The 23133-nt window shown below is 36.9% G+C and overlaps 1 protein-coding gene across 4 annotated transcripts in view; it reads left to right on the top strand.

Moving 5' to 3' along the window:
• st3gal4 (ST3 beta-galactoside alpha-2,3-sialyltransferase 4) overlaps window positions 1-15200 on the top strand; it is a 95786-nt gene extending 80586 nt beyond the window's left edge. For 2 of the 4 annotated variants that reach the window (XM_052152204.1, XM_052152205.1), the window contains exons 5-11: window positions 4588-4685; window positions 5875-5938; window positions 7891-7989; window positions 9434-9623; window positions 9744-9881; window positions 13737-13889; window positions 14056-15200. In XM_052152204.1, the coding sequence (XP_052008164.1) occupies window positions 4588-4685; window positions 5875-5938; window positions 7891-7989; window positions 9434-9623; window positions 9744-9881; window positions 13737-13889; window positions 14056-14145 (832 nt within the window). In that variant the 3' untranslated portion in view covers window positions 14146-15200. The remainder of the gene's footprint in view (window positions 1-4587; window positions 4686-5874; window positions 5939-7890; window positions 7990-9433; window positions 9624-9743; window positions 9882-13736; window positions 13890-14055) is intronic. The other 2 variants (XM_052152203.1, XM_052152208.1) reach the window with 2 other exon arrangements.
• Window positions 15201-23133: the final 7933 nt, after the last annotated feature.

Here is a 23133-nt window from a genome sequence, read left to right as displayed (position 1 = left end):
GATTGTGCCTGACTCACTTTTGTTACAATTAAATTTACTTAAAGGTGTTCAATAGGGGTACGGTATGACAGTAATATGACATTGTTTTGGTAGAATTGTGTGACCCTTCATGTAATAGAGTTTCTTGCTTGTTTCTTCTCTTAAATTTCCCTTTTTCCCTTTTCCACAAAAATATTGTTAGTTTACACAGCTGAGTGTTGGTAGGCAGTGCTCTCTTTCACTAGTTTATTTATTTGTCTGCTAGCACATGTATCTGGTTTGGCTGCATACACTGTAGTCCACGGTTTCTCTCAAAATTTTAAACCAAGGAGCTACCCCACCCCCCACCAGGCCCTTTATATATTATGAACTTTTTTTACTTTTATTTTATACTTTTATTTAAACAGGTTGTCAGTTCTGTTAAGTCCAGTTTTAAAGCAAATCGCAGTGCAGATTTTTTTGTGAGTTTCATGCATTTTACCTGGCTATTTTAGACATACCTGTGGGTTCAATTGGGATGGAACAGTCCAGAAAAGCATTCTGGCACCTCCTATTCCAAAAATAAAAGAAATAGTCTGGGTTTCCCAAAGCACTAATTAGAAAGTAAGCAGCACTTAAGTAGTACTTAATCTCTAAGGTGCATTTCCCAAAAGCATCATTGTCTAATTCGTTTATAAAAACGTTCTTAAATTAACAAGAGTTTTGGGCCACTCTTAAGTCTATTAAGTGGAACTTAAACATATCTTTCTGGCATCTTTTACATTTGCATCTTTCACATTTGCTCAAAGACAATGCGGCATTTAATAAATTGTATTCATATATTTTGATAATTGGAAAGCCATTGTAAACTTTTTCAGAGGATTAAAAAGTGTTGAAAAAAATTGCATTGTCTGTGGTCATGAAATCATTTGAGAGACTGGAGTTGGCCTACCTTAAGGACATTGCTGGACCCTTTCTGGATCCCCTTTAATTGGCTTATCAAGTAAATAGGTCTGTGGATGATGCAGTGAACAGGGGATTACATCATATTCTGCAACATCTGGACAGACCAGGGACATATGCAAGGATCCTTTTTGTGGACTTCAGTTTGGCTTTCAACACCATCATCCCAGATATTCTCCAAACTAAACTAACCCAACTCTCTGTTCCCACATCTATCTGTCAGTGGATCACCAGCTTTTTGACAGACAGGCAGCAATTCACTTCCAGTACCTGTACAATCAGCTCTGGTTCCCCCAGGGATGTGTGCTCTCCCCAATACTATTCTCCCTGTACATAAATGACTGCACCTCCAAGGACCCCTCTGTCAAGCTCCCGAAGTTTGCAAATGACACTACTGTCATCTGCCTCATCCAAGATGATGATGAGTCTGCATACAGAAGAGAGGTTTAACAGCTGGCTGACTCCAGCCAGGTCTCCTAAGCAACCAAATTGGGCCAGTTGCTAGGGAGGGTAGAGTTACATGGGGTAACCTCCTCATGGTTGCCATAATGTGGTTCTCACTCTCTCTTTGGGGCATCTGGTGAGTTGTGCATGGATGCTGCGGAGAATAGCGTGAAACCTCCATACACGCTATGTCTCCGCGGCAGCCATGTGATAAGATGCACGGATTGACCGTCTCAGATGCGGAGGCAACTGAGATTCATCCTCCACCACCCGGATTGAAGTGAGTCACTATGCCACCATGAGGACTTAGAGCACTGTGGCAGGGCGGAGGGCGGGGCCGGGTTGTGATTATACACACCCGGTCCCTTATCAGGCTAATTAAGCCTCCGAGAGGGATAAAGGCCAATAACAGACGGTGGTGCGAGGGGAGTGAGAGATAGTTTACGGACATGTCAGGTGTGCATGTGTAATATTTCGTTTTCACATATTCCTCTTGATATAAAGGTTTCCAGGATTAGTGAAGACAGTGGAGGCCCCATGTATGAACCTGATAATTACAAGAATTCATTGAATATTAAGAGGTTTACTTTATTGCAGAGCTCAAAATAAGGAGTCATTTGGAAGATGTGCTTGAGGGAAATTCACCAATAAAGCGAAGTTCTGCTCTTTAATCCCAAAAGTGATAACGGTGAAAGCAATGCTGCAACTGCGGTGCTACACAACTTGTAGTGTTGGCGAGAGAGATGTTGGTGTCAGAGAGGAAGACGAGACGAGTGTAAATGTAAATGTAGGATGATGAGATTGTGGATGCGGATTGGCAGTGAGAGAGAGAGAGGAGAGAGATGAAAAAAAATAAACATTTACTGGCCAGTTCTCCGATACGCGTAGCTTGTTCCTCGGCTACTCTTCCACCCTCTAACGGACGACAGCCGCATTCTCAGGGAACAGAAGGGGTCTCCCCCATCCCTGGCAGCGGTTCTCCCGCTCTAGGTGGTCGGCAACGAGCCCCTCCCAGCAGCCGGTAGGGGACTCCTCCGCCCCTGGCAGCGGCCCTGACCGCTCCAGGCGGTCGGTTAGGAGCCCCTCACCTCACGGTCGCTGAGAACCGGCTTGGCGATATAAACAATATTTTAATGATTACTTAAACAATAGACAAATACACACACACGGACATGTCCGTAAATGATCTCTCTCTCTTCCCACCATCCGGAATCAGCCTTTATCCCTCTCAGAGGCTTAATTAGCCTGATAAGGGACCGGGTGTGTATAATCACGACCCGGCCCCGCCCTCCGCCCTGTCACAACAGTATATATGGACAATTTTCATGCATGGCAGTAAGTTCATTACTTTTTTCTTCTCTTTCTAATATTAATTTATACAGTTGTCTGCATCAATCGTGCCACCACTTTGTTGTTACCAACTAGTCCACACAAATAACTATATTTATTTACTAAATAATCTATTCATCCATTTAGACTATCTATTTTATGCATTTCATTATTATTATTATTATTACTACTACTAATATTATTAATAAACTTGTCTGTTAAAAAAAATAAACAAAACACTTATCCTGATATCAAAGTCTCAGTATAAAATGTAACTATTGGTATTTCAATTGTATTACTTTACAAGTAATTTTGTGACTGTCCTGCAAGTGTCTGCATAAGTCTATACCTTTAAGATGCTCTTAGCACTGTACGATTACTCCAGAGCACTCTGAAATCTACAAGCATTTTCAAGTACTACCCAAGTTATGATGCTTTTGGGAAATGGGCCACAAAACTAAGATGGATTCTACAACTACTTAAGACTACAATTGGGAAATAAGGCCCTGTGCAATAGCACAAACTTTTAATATACTTTTAGTTTCAACATTGTATTACAAGTATTTTTTTTTTTAATTATACATTGTCACCACCCTCTGCTTTGACTTGCACTGGTTTAACTTAACCCTGAACTTACAGCTTTGCCTAGGTAGGTTACGGTGGCCAGTCTTAATGTATTTCAAGACTGAAGTTTGGGTGGGACAAAATAAAGGGTTTGTCCCTTTTTTAATAGCCAATAGCCTTTAGTTTACATCATAGCCATGAGCTGTGATATCAACTTTTGGTCACATGACATTCTGTAAGTCTTTCCAGTCCACCATCCCCATTGAAATCAATGGATTATAATGTGTAGGAGCCCTAAAGGACACATACATGTATCCCCAAGTAACAATAGACAGCATTAAGTCTAACATTAGCTCTTGAAATCATCAAGATTTGTCTTGAAGCTGTACTCAGTTGTGTGACCAGAGAATGGCACTGCTCTTGTGGACAAAATTGACACTCCCAGGCAGCTCACAGCCAGTGGGCCTGTGTAGAGTCTTGTCAACACTGCTAAACTAACATTTCTGCTTGTAATAATTTCTGACTGGGTTGTGCTGTACTGCACTGCCAATACAGACTAACTAAGCTGAGTTACATTTTAACTCCAACATGTCCAGGTCCAGCTATATCGCTTTGCAAGACAGCAATGCAATGTAGCCAGACTAAAGGACTGTATAATCAGTATCTTATGTGTTGTTTGTAGCATACTAGTCCATGCATAGACCTTTAAAAAATAAAGTCTGGGCCTCATTTCACAATTATCTGTTACCTTCGGTAATGAAATTATGTATGATTTCACCAGTGTTGGGGAATAATTAAAAAGTAGCACCACTACTAACCTACTGAACTACATTGTTCAGTAGTGTGACAGTTGGTCCGTTATTTTTAAAATAGTGCAGCTTTTTCAGTAACATTGTAATTCATATGTAGCTCTGATCACATAAAAAATGGTATAATCAGATATTATATATTGAAAAGATATTGTCCCCTAAAGAAGTTGGCTACTTTGTTGTTTTTAGCTTGTAGTGTACCTAGCTACTGGTTTAAAATTGTAGCTTGACTGTAGTTTAGATACTTAAAATTATGAGTACCTTGTAGCTTGGCAAGCTATAGTTTCAGAGTAGCTTCCCCTAAATGTACATCACATAGACATATTTCTTGTCAAGAACAGACAAAGAGATGTCAGGGTTGGGGAGGGATTGGGTTGGGTTGGGTTGAGTTGGACATAGAGATTCACCAAGTAAGTGTGTAAAAGTAATAAGCAGTGGCAATTAAATGTCTGTCTTTGTATCATAAGTTATTTGATTTTTCTGTTAATATTTGCACCATATTTTCTTTTTAATGAAACAGCATGAGCAGAAAAACAGAGCTCTTTCTAAATCTAAAAGATTTCTTCTGGAGGGAACATCTGTCGACTCAAGCTCTGCCCTATGGCATTAAAGGCAGTGGTATGTATAGCTTTTGTTTGTGCCCTCTGTTATAATCTTTTCCTTTAATACAAAGGTTAAATCTTCTGCATCATTATGCTAACGCTTATACTGTATTAAATCAGGATTGGGTACATGATCAATTTAGCTTTTTTTTAACATAAGTTTCCTTAAACTATGGGCACTTTATATCCCAGAGCTGATTATTATTAAAACAGATATCAACTTTTCACATTAGAAAAGTCACATTAAAAAGTTCTTAGAAGTGTATTACCATACTTTATCTTCTACTTTTCAAATGCATTTTATGTATTCATTTTGTTTTTTACCATTGTCCCAAACCCAGACATATTTAAAAATCAGAAAATTTATTGTAAAACATATTACTTAAAAAAAAGTAATCTATAAACAAAGAATGTGATTAACATAACAATTTCAATATATATTGCTTGAAAAAGATTTGTATCCATTTTAACCCAAATTGCAACTGTCCTTTTGTTGTATCGTAATTTCCACCAAAACCAACAATTTTACCAATGATAAAAGTTTTATCCAAAGTAAGTGTACTTTTTACCAAGGATACAACAATGTAAGTGAAGAGCATGCTTAATAAATATGAGGCATGTGACCTGTGAAGAAAACAAACAAAAAAATGATGTTAAAAATCAATTTCGGTGCATCATTTCCAATCAAGACAGAATTTTGACAACTTATGCAGAAAGTGTGACATTTTTTATTTAATTGTATTTAAATAATGTAATTAAAGTATTCAAAAAAATATTGAAATATCATTTCCACCACAGAATGTTGACAAAACTTACATTAGCTGATTCAGAGAGAATAATATAAAAAATGACAGTATACTCCTGTGATGCATGTATATCCACTGTTGGACATTGTTAGAAGACAAAAATAGTAGTCAGTTTGATAAGTGTGTTTTAAGAGAGTTTATTTTCGACAAGTCAGTCTATGGGTGCCAAAAGTGTTCATGGATGATAAACACCCAAGTCTTTTTGAGGAAACCTCACTAACCCTTGAAACCTTTAGTATACCTAATACAATACTTTTTTTATACCATGTGTTTAGTAGGTTTTTAGTGCAAAAGAGGAAAATAAATACATTGCGCACAGCATGGATTCCTTCCACTAGATTGATACCTTTTATAATGGTACACTTTGTCCAAAGACTTTCTTCTTTTTTTTAACTGCAGAGCTCCTGCTTTTGAAAACCTTGGCAGTGATTCCCAGCTACACAATGCCAGCATATATTGAGAGGTAACGTGGAGCTGAGTAGTTTTCGCAAGTATCTTTATCTCTGAACCTACAACCTTGTAGATAGGCCATTCTTTAGATTCAGAAAGTTGTGTCAGTTTCTAATAATGTACAGTGTGTGGCATGAATTAAAAGCACATATTACCAATGTGGGAGGAATTACAACAATGTGGTTGTACATATAAAAAAAATTACTTTTACTTTACTTTATGAAAACCATAAAACATTTTTGGCTTAAAATCCCTGAAAAGGTAAACAGAAACCATCTGTACTGTAAAAAATACATTTCTTAACCAGTATTTTTGCTTTGTTTTCTGCTAAAATATTTAAACATCCTTAAAACAAAACAGATTTACTCAGAAGAAAAATTGTGTAAGAATATTTGTTTCAGATAATATCAGTTTTCAGATTTTTCAAAAAGATGGTGAGAGAGCCCTTTTCCCCACACTTGGGGTAAAAGGCCCCTAGGTGGGTTATAGTGATATTGTGTAGATTTAGGGGCAATTGTTTTAGTAAAAAAATTGTCAACTAATGCAAATCATTTTGAGACAGCATGTTGATATTTTTGATTAACAAGTTAATGCAGTACTTCCTCAAAATAACTTCTTCAAAAAAGGGTACAGGATTTCCTGCACTTATATAGCACTTTTTCACACATTCACACACACACTCACACACCAATGATGGCAGAGCTGCCATGCAAGGCATTAGCCTGCCATTGGGAGCAACTTGGGGTTCAGTGTCTTGCCCAAGGACAACTCTGCATGTGGAGTCATGTGGGCCAGGAATTGAACCGCCAACCCTGCGATTAGTGGTGAAATCGCTCTACCTGAGCCACCGCCACCCCAATCATTTCAATCACATTTGGCATTTTATAACATTTCAAGTATTCTATAAATAAACTAATCTCCATTGTGATTTGTTCTGACAATGTGAGCCCACTTTGAACAGATGTATTCCCCCCACTTACTAAAAACAATATGTTTTATAGGAGATAATTGCAACAGGGGGGGCTTTTTACCCCAAATACCATCCTGTCACTTAACTGACAGTTATTAAAAATATTTTTAATTAATGACCTTTAACAAAACTGAAACTGGTAAATAAGTATTTTGTCTAAAAAAAAAAAAAAAGGTTAATTTCAGAGATTTTTATTAGCTACATAAATTGGCAACATTTTAAAATCTATAATAAATAAGATTAAATTTACCTCAAAATCAAACTTTAGACTCTACTCACAAAGATCACATGGATCTGGAAAATCTTGCAGTGCATAGTGACAAAGAGGTGTTTTTGGAAAGTACTGTGGTGGTTTTTGTTGCTCTTTAGTGTTTTGAGAGAAAATCTAAATCAAAGTAACCTTTACCCCATGGGTCCTTTTACCCCACTGTACCCTACTCGTAAGCTGTGAAAATGTGAAACCTTGTCAAAGTTTTGAATATATTCAGATTTGAAAATATCTTGGTGACTTTATTTCTGTCCAGATGGCCATCTTTTGATTGCTCCCGGGCAGGCTGGGCAGCTATTTTATATTTAAACAAGTGGTATAAAAGTACAGCTCTTGTCTCCTAGAATGGGGAAAGACCGAAGTCTACAATATGGTTGGTCAAGATTACAATCAAAGAACATATGTAAAATCTGACAACACTAATATCAGAAATTGTGCTTCTTAAGCTCAGATCATGCAAAAAAAAAAATTTTTCAGACTGGTTCAGACAGGCAATGCCTGTATTTAAAAGGTCATTGTCTCTTTTTCCTGTAAGGCGGGACTTATTTTGCTACATCCATTGGCTATTGAGTGTTTCAATTTCTCCCATTCATTTTAATACCAGTGGTCCTTCTCTGCTAAACTGTCTATGCTTTATATCTAGTTCAAAATATAAAATGGCTGTATTACAGCCTTTGAAAAGGAGACCAAAGAGCCCACCTAATCTCTCACTGTGCTTTTGTGTTAGCAGTTTAAATTGCAGGACATGTGCAGTCATTGGAAACAGCTTTTCCATTAAAAACACTTCACTGGGGGAGATCATTAACAAATACGATGTGGTGATCAGGTAAAAACCTTCACCTCCTTTTGACCTCTCAGCAGTTCAAATCTACTACATTTACATGTCTTAAATTTAAAGGGATAGTTCACACAAAAATGTAGTTCTAAACCTATATAAGTTTCTTTTTTTCATGGAGTCATTTATTCACTTTAATTATATGAAGTAAAAAAAGATGCAATAAAAGTAAATGGTTACTGAGTCTGGAATTCTGCCCAAATACCCTTTTGAGTTCCACATAATAAATAAAGTCATACCAGTTTGGAACAAGGGGAACAACATTTTTCTGTGAACTATCACTTTAAGAGACCACATTCTTTGTGGTTTTCCGACAAAATGTTCAGGTGCAGTTCTGGGGTTTAGTTTGAGCTTTGCCTTTTGGGGTATTTAGTAATTTGTTCCTCCTTTTTCTCCATCTATCAAGTAATTTTACTTCCTTTAATCTACAGAGCAATATCCTTCGATTAGTTTAGCTTGTACTTGACATTCTTCTTATTATTGTTGAGTGGTATGTAATAGGCTCACTAAACAGTGCCTCCTGTAATTAGAGCTCTGCTTGGCTACTGTTTTTCAACCTTTGTTTCTCAAGCAGATGTATAACTTTGGAATGAACAAATGCCATTTTATTTCTAGTAACCCTCTTGCAAATGGTAGCATTTGGCTGAGTGCCGTTTTCCATCATCTCCCCCTCCTCGCTGTGTGTTCTCAGAAGATAATCACGGTGGGGGAGGAGAGGGGAGCTGGTTGACATTTGGTGTTTAGTTACAAATCCTGATGGTTTAAAGTCCCCATTAAGCTGGGATGTGAACAGAACAGCTCCTCTCTAATCTCATTTGTGTGCAAGAGGGTGTTTTTTCCCTCAGTACCATGACAATAAAATATTATGTGGGGTGGTGCTCTTGTTTTTGCACCGAGATGTTTTCCTCAGCCAGAAACTCTATAAAGTGATTTTTTTCTTTCTAATATATTTACTTGATCTTCTATTCAGAAAATATCACAGACTGCGATCAGAAAGATTCAGATAAGAAAAACCAGTCAGAAGGTGAACTAATCATTTTGGTTTCCTATAGATGAGATTCAAAGTCAGTAAAATGATCCAATCTTCTAATGACTCATTCGTATTTATGAGTTCTTAAATAGAAATTATAATCCGATATATGTGATTTGATTGAAAAACAAAATGGTGCATTGATCAATTTTATATATTTTTTTTCTCTTTTTCACATACTAATAAAGATAGGATGCTATTAGTGCTAGTGCAACAAAATAAAGGGCAAAGTATGCGCAGTAGAGTGTAAATGATGCCTTATGTATTCTGTTTTATTAGCGTGCTCATACTGCCACAGAGAATGACGGGGAATGTAGTTTCTGACATGACTTGAAGGCAACATGGATCTATAACTCTGATTTGTCCTTGCCGTATTTCTTCTTTTCCTCCATATCTGTGTCTCAGGCTGAACGATGCCCCTGTGAGAGGCTTTGAGGAGGATGTGGGAAACAAGACAACTTTGCGTCTGTTTTATCCCGAATCAGCCTCTTTTAACCCGGGTATTCATAATGACCCAGACACCCTGCTGGTCCTGGTTCCTTTCAAACAGGAGGACCTCCGCTGGCTCAAAGGGATCCTATATGATGAGAAGAGGGTAATACAGGCTCTGTCTCACTGTCCATCGCTTCTTATGTTTTTACATGTGCCTCACCGAGCGTTTTATCTGGTTTCCGAGTTAACATGAGGCACTGTGATCTCTCTACATTTGATTTAGGTCCAAAAGGGTTTCTGGAAACCTCCTCCTCAGATCTGGCTCGGCAGGACCAGTCAGATCCGTGTGCTGGACCCATATTTCCTTCGCTTAACAGCCAGCAAGCTTCTTGAAATTCCCTTGCAACCAAGCAAGCATCAGGTGAGACTGCCACAAATGGGCAGGCTCCCAGTGAAGTATGCGATGTTAATTACCTTTTATGCCATGGCAACACTCTTACATTGGCAGAACAGATGTTCAATTTAAACATGTGTATATATATATATATATATATATATATATATATATATATAGTACCATACCAGGCAAGGATATTTTTCCACTTACATACATACATAGTACTAATTTAATAATAAAAAAGACAATTTTACCCTATATTTCTGTATGCTATGTATTCTTATGTTTATTAGACTGTCATAGCATTAGCTTAGCAATTTGCTAACACCAATCTTGCTTGAAATCAATTGTGAGTCAAATCTTCCATGACTTTGTTTGAGGAGTGCCCTATTTAGTTACTAAAGTTACTTAGTACCTATTTAGCCTTATGAAGTCCATAGTTTTTTGTAATCTCAACAGGGGAACAAACACACGAAATCTGATTTTCTCCCGACTGGATAAAAATAAGATTTTTGTTAATATGCTCAGACTGAACAGTGAAATCGTTTTTCATGTGTTTTTTTTCATCATTTGTTGTGCAATGGGTTGTACCATCAGGTGTTGGGACAAGATGGCATGTTAAATGTCATTGCTTATGCCACCCTTTCCCTATTTTATGTTGTTATATGCAAATGATTTGTTAAGATTTGAAAACTGCCCTTAATTGCAAAACATTCATTGCTAAATTCTCATGCAGGAGGAACCTATACAAGTTTGCGTCATTACGATGCAGGCTGAATAAAAAAAATAAGACCTGGCCACATATAACTAGCAGTTTGAGAAGTTGGTCTAAAAAAAAATTTTTTGTAAAAAAAAAAAAAAAAAATCGGATTTTCGCTGCAGTGTAAACAAAGCCATAGTATGCTACCTTAAAACCCTTTAAAAAAAATCAAGAGTTCATGACAAATTTGCCATAAACTTGGTATAAAACTTGCCACTGATCATTTTCGCATGCATATGAGCTTTACAGCAAACTTGTGGCAAATTGTAAATTGTTCCCAAAGGTTCACCACTACCGGTGAAGAGCTGTATATGTTGGGCCAACATTTGTGGTAAATTACAAGCACTTTTCTGTGTAAAAATAATGAGTGGCAAATTTGTGGCTAGGTTGCCAGAACTATAGATGTTTTGTAAGGGAAGCTAGACTCAGCACAACATACAGAACAGAACAAGGCATCTCAAAGGTGTTTATAAAAGTTGAAAGTTATTTTTATCTTGACACAATCTAGGCTCAAAGCATGCTGCACTTCCTTCCCAGCCAAGTGCTCTTGCACTCTTTGTCTGACAGTATGTCTTTATTTTTTTTCTCATGTAAAATGTATTTTTAAACTGAGTACAGAGAACATCCTGTTGATTTTTGCAGTTTTGGAGGCACACCCCTCCACATAGACTTGTCAGGCAACCATATTTTCCAGCAGATTTGGAGGGCTACGATTTTCTAGCACTGGCTGACACACGTGCAACACATGTAGTCTCTTACTTTTTTCTGTTCTTGTGGCTGCTTAAGAATGTTTTTCTCCCATTTACCTCACTGACAGGACCACTATGTGCACATGCTTTAGAAAGCCAGCAAATGGAGCTATACTTTGTCAATAAACATAGAGCACTATTGAGTGGAACACATGTGCATGCACATGTGCTGGTTGCTTCTAAAATTATTAGTAAAAAAGGACTAAAACAGCAAGTGATGTTTTCAGTACAGTATCACATTGTCTCCGCACGCTGAAGGCCAAAATATGCCTGAAACTTGTTCTTAAGCTCTAGACATTAGCAAAAAAACCAGCACAGCCTATGGCCAAATGCCTGTCAGCATTTTGGTAGATAGAGAGAGCTTTGTAATAAATGCTACCAGTCATGTGGCCTCTATAATTAGAACTAAAAAAAGAATGAAAGAAAAAAACCTAGGAGGAAATCATAAGATTAGTCAGTGACTTTGAAACCACATCATGGAAAACCTGAAAATATCAGGATATTGTAACTATTATGTCCAGGGCTGGAAAATACATTGATTAAATCTTCAATAGTCATGAAAACATCTGTAGTGAAACTAATTTTACAGTATGTTCAGCTCTAAAAGAATTATTGGCTGGAAATTGGTTTCTGTGAGTCCGATTTCCATATATATATATTTTTTAAATACTTATGACTTTATTTTGAACAGAATATGTATTACTTTGTATTATTTTTTATATAATTTGGTGTATTTGCTTGTGCTGTCTTTATAATGAATGCCACTTTCTTTTAAAATATTTAACAAATGCAATGACTTAAATATAGTTAAGTTTGCCCTAAGTGTTCAAATAAACAATAGGGGCCCCTTATTTATATATATATATATTTATTAGAGGTTTCTATATTTTACGTTAACAAATACGATCATTTAAAAATGTTTAAAAACATTTTATGTGATTAACTCATTTACCATTTTTGACATTAGATTCTGGCATATTATTCTGAACACTGGTTGGATGAGGGTGAAATGTTTGCAATGTCTTGGGACATTACATGGATGTTCAGACCACAAACACACACAACAGCATTTCCGTGTGCGGAACATGGTACTGATGAGGGACCGCTGCTGCAGGCTAGCTTATTGGAGTTCTCCCATGGATGGTCTGACGACGTGCCACTCAAAGTTTAAACAATAACATGTTTTACCCAGATGCCGCTGATCTTTTGAAGCGTCAGCTAATGATTACCGAACAATTCGGGTAAAGTAGCATTACGTGGGCCGTGCCAGTACCAGGGCTGGACTGATAATAAATACATAGCACTTTGGGGCTGAACAGGGGTACACTGGCCATCAGGAGAATGGCCAGTTAGGGCCAGTTGCCATGTAAAATCCTGGGCAGATTTCTCTTCCCAGTCCAGCCCTGGCCAGCGCATATATAGGCAGAGTAGTATGGATAGTATGTCATTGGCCGTTCTCTGCTGTGCTTTTCATGTGCAGATCCAACTTTAAATTGCCGCTTGATGCTTGAGTTGAGCGGTGTGTTGACATCCTGAGGCAAATCATGTGAACGCGGATTCACTATTACTATAGCAAAGTGGATGATATTGTGATGGGTGAGGGTTTAAGAGATTTAAACAAAATACATAGTAGCAAAATAGAGGATGAAGAAGAAAATATCACTAAATATGCAAAATAGTTAAACACGGGTCAAAACATAATCACAGCGCTAGGGAATTGAAGTTCAGCTGTGACAATAGATTTAAAAGTGCTAATAATATTTTAAAAGAGTATTGATGTCATGGAGTGAGTGTTTTATTGCTGTCAATTTTCCACCTAACTGGTGACTTCAGGAAATAATTTACTGGAAACACATTTTAAAGGGTATTATATTACACAACATTTTTACTAGGCTATATCTACAAAATGACACATCATGTTTAAAACATTTATAGCAGGAGTCTTCAATAAGTGGACCAGTATTGGTTTCTACCATCTTATATATATATATATATATATATATATATATATATATATATATATATATATATTCATTTTTATTTTTTTGACAAATGAAAATGTGCACTAACAAAAATACAATGTTTAGTTAACTTCAACCAAAGCTGAAGAAGCTTAATTTCAGCTAAATTTGTCATGGTCCCTACCACATTAAAATGTTACTTAAAATGTAAATGTGTATGACACATCAACAATTATGTCTTTGCAATGTAAGCATCCACATATGTAAGTACATTAATATGGTACTGATACATAGGAAAGTTCAAAGCTTATCACAATTTTGTGGAAGAACTCAAACGCCCCCTGCAGGAGGACAGACACTTGAACAGACTACCTCAAACACACTTCCTCTGATTATGTTTCTCCATCAGAAGCCGGTCCATCCAACCACTGGTATTCTGGCAGTGTTTATGGCACTAAACTACTGTGACGTCATCCACCTGGCTGGATTCGGATATCCAGAGACCAGAGACCAGAAACAGCCTATCCATTACTATGGACAAGACACAATGAAATCCATGAAGGTTGGTTTTAAAAGTGCCCATGTGCCCACATAAAAGAAAGAACCCATGATTCATGCTAATATTCAAATGATGGACTCTTCATTGATTTTTATAATTCACATGTTGGCATGGATGTAGTTTTGCTTTGCATTATGACTTCTTTCAGTACAAATCTTTGCCGTTTCAGAATTCCTACCATGATCTCAACCAAGAGGCAGAAGTTCTTAAGAGACTGGAAAACCAGGGGGACATTTTATACCTTCATCCTCATTCTTGACATTCACTTACAAGCAAATGCTTAAAAATACCACACTGCTTCTTAGTATATTGAATTGAATATGTGTAAATATAGCTATACAAACACAAAATATCTTCAACTTTGGACACCACATAAGCAATAGGCATCTGCCCATGCTTGCTTGAATTGGACTGAACGTGTTCAGCTCTCTAAACACTGCTGTGTTATTAGTTGCTTCTGTAAGATTTCAGTTTTTCTGACCTCAGATATTTATAATTATTAATTAATTGTCCTTTTGGAAAATTGTATTTTAAATATCACCACTGGATATTTTAATTTTAAGTATTTAATTAAAATGAAATTCGATGCATTTTTTTTCTGTTTAATTAACATCAGCAACACCCACTGGAAACAATCACAACTGAGATCTCTTTAATGTCTCCATTGTTTTTCTAGACAACAACGAGATTAAATCAGATCAAGTCTCCTGCATTTCATCTAAAAATGTGTCTCCTCTTGAGTTTCAGAAGAGATTAACAATATCTCAAACTGTTATTTGCCAAGATTCCAAAGACTGGAATGTCAGAGAGTTCAATTTGAACTCAAACATTTAATTTTAATAAATTCTTACAAGACTAAATTATTAGCCATGATTTTTCAATCTCCTTGTCTTTATTATTTAATCAGTGTGCCAAAGGTGTATAAAAAGGCCCAAAAAAAGATGATAAACATGCTATCATATTACTCTCATTATTTCTACTATAGTTATAGAAATAGTTAGAGAGCATGGTATGCCATTGCAAACTCAGACTTTTTCTTTTGTGATTCTGTAGTACCTTACACATCCCGAAGAGGGCGATTAATCTACATCACATTGTAAGAATGGTATTATAGGGAGAGTGAAACAAGCCTACGTAATGAAGCGCATTACATGCACATGATGACCTTGTGTTCACTTGTGCCTTTATGGTTATTATTTCGATTGAAAAGGAGGGAGCTGCCTTTTCGTTTGAGTAAGTCATTACAGTGCATCACAGAGGAGGAACGTCTGGAGTTGTGTCAGACATTAGGGAGGGTTTTTAATGTGTCTGAATATTCTGCAAGTAACGACTGCAAAGCCCTAATTTTTGTCACCATCAATGAGTGAAAATGATACTGTGAGTTGGGGTAACATCAAAAAACAAGTATATTGTGAGAGGTGTTGACAAAATAATAAACAACATGAAATTAATGGTCAACCGTTATTGTTTTTTAAAGGCCAAAGCCAATACTGAAATCTAGAGAGTAGAGCAGTCATTGGCCGATATACAGTGGGCCCCAAAATTATTTGGACACTTGAAGCACATTTAAAATACATTAATGTATTTGCATTATATAACAAATGGAATACAGAACAGAAACACTAAGCGAAACATTTCACAAAAAGGTTATTAAGTTTCAAGTTTAACAAACCCCCAAAATTAACAATGGATGTATTGTGTGACGAGGAGGAGGGCATGGCCGGGCCATGAGGGTGCACGGCCAGCGCTGAATCAACTTATTAGCGAAAGAGCAAGATAAAGGGGAGCCGGTGCCAGTTCGAGAGAGACGGACGCAGCCGCGTTGCATGAGTATCTTTGTCCTTATGTTTTATGTAGTTATAAGATCATTTATATCATTAATCTTTATGTTGACTGTTCAGCTGGTTGGTTCCAGCCTCCTCCTTGCCCTTCGTTTAACTGTTACATATTGTAAAAAAAACGGAAAGTAGTTTAACACTTACTGTTGGTCAAACTTATGAATGAACAATAGATGTTCATATAATTTGTTGAATGACACACCTGTAGTTACACTACCAGGACACTTGTGTGAGCTTAAGGGGAAATGACTGCATACATACACCAAAACACATTAAAAATGCACTAATTGCTTTTCCACTATAGGACCAGTATGAGCCAGTGCTAACAGGATAGACCTCAAACCGCATTCCCACTATCGGGCCAATAGCCCCACAATGTTGCCTAGGGTGACCATACGTCCTCTTTTTAGGACCTAAACAAATGGCTAAGTTCCTGCCTGTTTATCTCTCCGGGAACGCACGAAGCGCTGTTGTGTTCGGCATTAAACAGTTGCTTGATAGTAGCAGCAAATGACAGCTGAGTGGAAACAATGCCCAAACGAAAGTGCAAATTTACAGATGATTTGCGCAGAAAATTACCATGCTTTCGTCCAGATCGAGATCCATGGGAAGCAGAATGTATGACATGTAAAGATGGCACTTATGTGTCAGTTGCTAATAAAGGTGCATTAGCTCTGCGAAGCACAAACGGTCAGCAAAAGGTGAAAGTTCATCAGGTAAATTAACGGACTACCTTTTCTGACCAAGTAAAATTGTTATCACATTGCTTCATTTTCCATGGCCATTAAAAATAATACTAATAGTAAATGAAGGTACACTCATGGCATCAAATATTTTATTTTAGTACATGGACATTCAAAATAAATTGTTATTTATTTACATATATATTTATGTTATGCTAATAGAGTGTCTTTTTAACTTTTCACTAGCAAGCTAGCAAGATAATTTAGCATAGACCACTCTGGACACCATGGCAGTTACAGTCAATGGTGATATGAGTTGTCAATCCACAAACAGCAGGACGATATCCTAGCACACCGTCCATGATCTCAAACCATTCAAAAAGCTGTTTTGAAAACAATGAGTATTTTTGTAATTCTGTTTGGTGGGGCTAGTTGTGCAGAAATTACATACTTCAACTTTAATTACGAGACAATTGTCATAATGCTTAGCCACTGTTTATATAATACAATAAAGAAAACAAAATTGACTTATTTTACACCAATGTATACTCAATTCACTACAAAATGATTGAAAATGTACACTTTCCAAGACTGTTGGTAGATTTTGAAACGGATACTAAGATGCGGTCACATTAGGCTTTAGGCATGCAACGGTCAGGATATGATGTCATGCTTGAGGGTTTCTGGTGTTCACCAAAAACAAGTCATATTTGGAGTATTTGCACTATAGGTACCACCACTACCTGCCACACAGCGCCGCTATTTGCGCTCCTGAGGCCTGTTGTACAAAGCCGTTTTCAGTGGCTAACCAGGTAAGTTTGAGTTTAGTTTAATAAACAAACTCTCGTTTTTGGTCTCAAGAAAGCGGGTCGGTTTTTATCAGTGTTCGTTGTCAATGTCATTGCAACTAATGCTACAAGGCTAACCTGCTCTGTTGCAGACTTGTCTTCTTCTTCTTCCGGGGAACAGATCGCTAACAGATTCTGAGCCAATCAGCTGTTAATAAAGTGACATCTCTGACACAATAAAGTCACCCAGCTGTATCTATTGCTCCAAATGAAAGCGCGTTTCGAGAGGGAAATGTAAATAATTAATATATCTAATTAATATATTTATATTTTATGATTTAGCCTAATATCTTAGACCTACAGTATATATTAAGATTATACTGAATATGTAAAACTGAAAACCTTATAAAGGTTATTCTCACACTTTAAAGACGCATTTATTGTGTGATGAGTCTTTCCACCTTAAAATACTGGTAAAAATATATTGTAGACTATCACACAAAGTGACATGGCTTGCACTTCATTAAAATATATTATTATTTTAATTTAAATATAAATAAAGCTTTTACATTTTAGATAAATACATAGATTTTTATGCTTTTAAAATTTAAAATGATGTTCTTATTGTGAACCTATAAATTCATTTGCATATTATATTCAGTTATTTTTTCTTCAATGGCAGTTGATGTGTTTCTTCATGCTGTGTAAATGTTTAACTTCTTTATATTTTAATAATTTTCTCTTGATCTTCAGTGGAGACGTAAATCACGCTGAATTTCTCATTAGAAGTAGCCTAAATCGTGCCGAGTCTCTCCAAGCCTCACACATTGGCTATTGGTGGCAAATTTCACTCATTCGTGTGCACGCACTTCAGGATTAGTTTCACAAACTCGGAATCAAACTCTGAGTTGTCACGTTTATAGCAAGCGTCTTTAAATTGATAGACCTGATCTAAACCGGTTTGGCCATATATGGCTTTGTCAACCTGAATCATACTCAATGGTTTAGCAGGCAGTGATGGTGTCTTTGTGCTTCTTTTCGTGTGGATGACCCAGGTTCTAATCTGTCTTTTTCCGAAATTTTCACATCCTGTTTCCTGTCTCCATTTCAATAAATAAAAATAAAAATGAATATAAAGGATGATTTCCTCTCAGTGATTTGGACATGGAATATCTGGGAGTTAAGAGAAAGGTTTGAACCAGGTAAAATTAATCATGGTTTTACTGTAGTAATATTGTACTATGTTTTTGTTGGAAACCATATATTTGATGCAATCAACAATGGTGTTACTAGAGCAACATGGCGTAAATATAGTAACTATGTTTCATTTTGTGGTTACTAGGATTTTACTACAAAATACCATGGTGAAACGATGGTTACTGTAGTAAACCATGGTTAATTTTTATAAGGGAAGGTTAGAGTTAGGTTTAGGTGTTGGTGTAATAAACACAATAGCCTATACATGATCCAGTGATGCCCCTATACTGTATGTTCATATTTAATTAGGGGTGCAAACAGCATCTAATACTATTTGAACTTAGTTCAAAGAAGATGCTTTTAATTGCTATTTACACAGTGTAAATAGCATCTATTGCTATTTGCACTTAGTGACTCCGGATTCTCTTGATCTTCAGCGGAGATGTAAATTACGGTGATTTTCTCACAAACAGTTTATCGTGCCGACTTTCTCTAAACTTCATGCATTTGCTTTTGGTGTCACACACACAAAAAACAAAGATCCCCCATTTAGCCTTAACAGACTGTAGGGGCAAGTGCTGTTAGCGAGCACCTATGAAGGCCGTAACGGTACACAAGAGGGTGGGTGGCCAGCACAACGCCCAACTGCCTTTGTCCCCCCAGTGGCGATGTTTTACACACCGCACCAGATACTCATTTTAGGCTGAGTCGCGGGACCGGTTCAGATAATCGTCACTGGTGTTGGCCATGAATGGGAATCAAACTCGGGTCGCCAGGTTCGTAGTGCAGCGTGCTAACCGACACACACACACACACACACACACACACACACACACACACACACACACACACACACACACACACACACACACACACACACACACACACACACACACACACACACACACACACACACACACACACACACACACACACACACACACACACACACACTTACTTGTTGGTCTACCTATCATTATGAGGACTTTCCATAGACATAATGATTTTTATACTGTACAAACTATAAATTCTATCCTCTAAACCTAACACAACCCCTAAACCTAACCCTCACAGAAAACCTTCTGCATTTTTACATTTTCAATAAAACATTGTTTAGTATGATTTTTAAGCGATTTGAATTATGGGGACACTAGAAATGTCCTCATAAATCACATTTATAGCATAATACCCTTGTAATTACTAATTTGTAACTTACAAAATTGTCCTCGTAAATCACAAAAACACGCACACACACACACACACACACAGTTTGAAATTGCTAAATGTTTACACTGATTCTTCTATTCTATACTCAAATTTAATTTTCAGAATTGTGCAGTTAATTTATGTTTCTTCATTTTCATTTACTTGACATTATTATGCATTTACTTTGAGTTATTGAACTTTTAAATATATTTTTGGTAGAATAATGCTTATTCTGTGTATTTTCTTTGTAATGCCAAGGTCAGATTTTATTGCATGCAAAATGGCATTAACTGCAAAAACTGACATTTCAAATCCATTTAAAATGCTCAAGTTTGACAAATAATAGTTTAATAATGTCTAAAAATAGATCCAAATGCATATATTGTACTAAAATAGGGGCGGTTGTGGCTCAGTTGATAGAGCGGGTCGGCCACTAATTGCAGGATTGGTGGTTCGAATCCTGGCCAACGTGATTCCACATGCCGAAGTGTCTTGGGCAAGACACTGAACCCCAAGTTGCTCCCAATGGCTGGCTAGCGCCTTGCATGGCAGCTCTGGTGTATGAATGTGTGTATGCATGGGTTAATATGTCACAGTGTAAAGCGCTTTGAATACCGTTAAGCTTAAAAAGCCGCTATATAAGTGCAGACCATTTAAAATTAAAATTAGGTTACTGTACAACAAGCCATCAGGTGGCTACAGACATCTACTGGCTGTTACTGGCATGTCATGTTATTTATATTTTGTTTGTAGTGAAGGTTTCCTTTTCTAAAATTAGCTTATTTGTATATGCAAAATAATGGTAAAATGGATACATTTACATGTAAATGAGATCAAAAAAGCATTAAATCCCAAAAGAAATGCATAATTTTATTGTTCTTCAGGAAAGAAGAAATGGTATTCATTATCATCATCATCATCATGATTAATAATAATAACAAAAAAGGTTTACACATCGGACACATCTGTTAAGCCACAATCTTTAGCAATTTATCTAATTTCATTATGAGTCATTATGTTCTCTGTATTCTCCATTAGAACACACTTACTGTATTTAATTTTCACTGTAGCCAGAATCTGCAGCTTGAATGTCTCTCTATAGGGATGGACGGCCATATAAATTTCTTTGGAGTGAAACAGAGTCATTCAAGTGCATCACTGAACCTCATCTTCAGAGAGCAGAGTGTGTGAACGTTGATGGTTTCATCACCCATGCAGAATCAGTGTGAAACCTAGATGCAGTGCTTTGTCATACCTGATTGGTCATACTTCTGTTATGCAATACACTGTTACATAATCAAAGAAGATCTGTTTACATGACAACCAAAAACAAGGTCAGTGCAAGTTATCAGTGGGACACCATGTTCAAAAATGTATATATATGTGGGTATATGCATGTTTGTAGGCATATACCGAAGATCTAATACAAAGATTGATTGCGTCCATATAAAATTCTCTTACATCAATGTGTGTCTTTTACCAATAATGGAGGAATGTGGAAGTAGTGTATGAGATGTTAATATTATATTTTCTTGTAAAAAATTCAAGTGGAAATTATCCATTGATTGGTAAATGAAAAATGTATGTAATATTTGGAGACATGGGATGTTTACGGTAAACAGTGTACCTGTCTTGCATGAAAAGTGTATCCAAATGGTAAGAAACAAACAAAGCAAGCAAAACGGTTCCTTTTATATACCGTATAGTTCATATAGCCACACTGGCTTTCCCTCAACTGGTTTAGCTTCAGAACCAAGGTTTTACATTGGACACGATGTGTTGACCCAACAAGGAAACAAAATTGTTTATTGTACAGAAGAAAAAACTTCTCCTTACAATCCAATATCAAAATGCATTAATTAAAATGAACTGCAAAAGCGCAACAACATGTAAAATTATGCATATTATTATACGTAACATGACATAGGCTGAATAGGAAAAATTACAATATTCTAAAAATTGTGTGATTTATGCAACATGAATAGATGGGAATGTTAGTTCATAATGTTTTGCTACCCATATTCAGACCCAATGTGCCAAAGTCCAGAAAAGCGCCATATGGGGTATTAATTACTTTTTGACAGGGTATATTTACAACTGCCATCAGGGAATACTATAAGAATGAATCTTTATGTAAGATCAAAATCTTCAGTCAGCGATGAGTTGAACTGAACGTAATGTTAATTCTACAGTAATATTAATTTCAAAGAGACTGAAAATAATATAACAAATGGATTTAAATGTTTATGAGCATGCAGCTTAGGATCGACAGATTTCTAGGGACCAATTTGATTTGATAAAATATACAGTCAAATTCTCGTTGAATACAAACAAGACTTTATTGCTAATCTACAACATCAAACTAAACTAACACACATAGACAAACGTAAAACAGGTTGGTGAGTGAGCTGCAACAGAAGGTGAATTGAAATTATCTGAAAAAGAGAAAATATAAGTCTATGGACCATACCAGAGAAAATGTGTTACTTCATTTAGTATACCTCGATTAGCAGTTGTGTTACCCGAAGTATTTAAATAAAATGCTTTCTCGCAAAGGTCTGGAGGTGTACTTGCATTTTGCACTTTGGATCTTTGGCTGGGTCTATAGAATGTTTTGGACCTCTGTTTAAGATCATGGATGCTGGATAGTGTGGTGCTGGAATGAGCAGGCGGAGCTTTGAATGGTGACTTCGATATCTTTGGAGACGTTGGACAGGATGGAGTTTGAAAACCCCTGCAATGCTCTTAAAGAGAACTCTTTGAGTACGCCGTGATTTGAGTTTGGGTTACTCAAATGATATTAAAGAAAGAACCAGATTTCAGCAAAAGCCTGGAGGTCTGTACTTGCGTTGCGTACATTGTTTGGTGTGTGGAGTTTTTTTTAAGTCCTTTGGCTTGGTTCAGTTCCATGAGGCCTTTATTTGGTTCAAAGGATGGGTTATGGAATGACCAGATAGAGCCCTGGAAGTGAGGCCTCCCACATGGGAGACTCAGGGCTTCCCGGGACTGAGGTCAAAATGTGTGTTCAAAGCAAGAGGGGTTGTCCAGGCTGGTCTTTTAATCATTTATGTATGGTCACACCCCGAAGAGGCTCTACGCCAATCAGAGGCCATTAACATGGGGTTTTTCTGGTCTTACCATGGAAACAAGAAGGGGGTGTAAAAGAAGGCTTTGTGCTTTATAACTTCCATTTGTTCTCAAGACAGTTAAGGTTAGGCAGGTGTGCATTTCATCTCATTTCCACAGGGTAGATTCAGACTTTAGGGCACCATCTTTGCAACCCATTTTGGGGTCAAGTACCACCAGCTGAACCTCTGATCTAACTTTCACCTACAGGATGAACTGCAGTGGTTGAAATTCTGCATGCTGCTGCATCATCAAGATTCTTGCATATCTGGTAAATCTTGGCTCAGATGCAAAGAGCTACTGCCTCTGTGTATTTTCCCACAGTTCCAGGTTGTGGATTTAATGCTCCAAAAAATCTGTTAAGTATTCTATCTATGGTAACAATTTTGTTCTTTTATCAATTGCTGAA

This window comes from Xyrauchen texanus, chromosome 21, assembly GCF_025860055.1.
Source record: "Xyrauchen texanus isolate HMW12.3.18 chromosome 21, RBS_HiC_50CHRs, whole genome shotgun sequence".
In the NCBI taxonomy this organism is placed as follows: Eukaryota; Metazoa; Chordata; class Actinopteri; order Cypriniformes; family Catostomidae; genus Xyrauchen; species Xyrauchen texanus.
The sequence above is the reverse complement of the archived record's forward strand: the minus strand, read 5'-3'. Positions and strand labels throughout refer to the sequence as shown.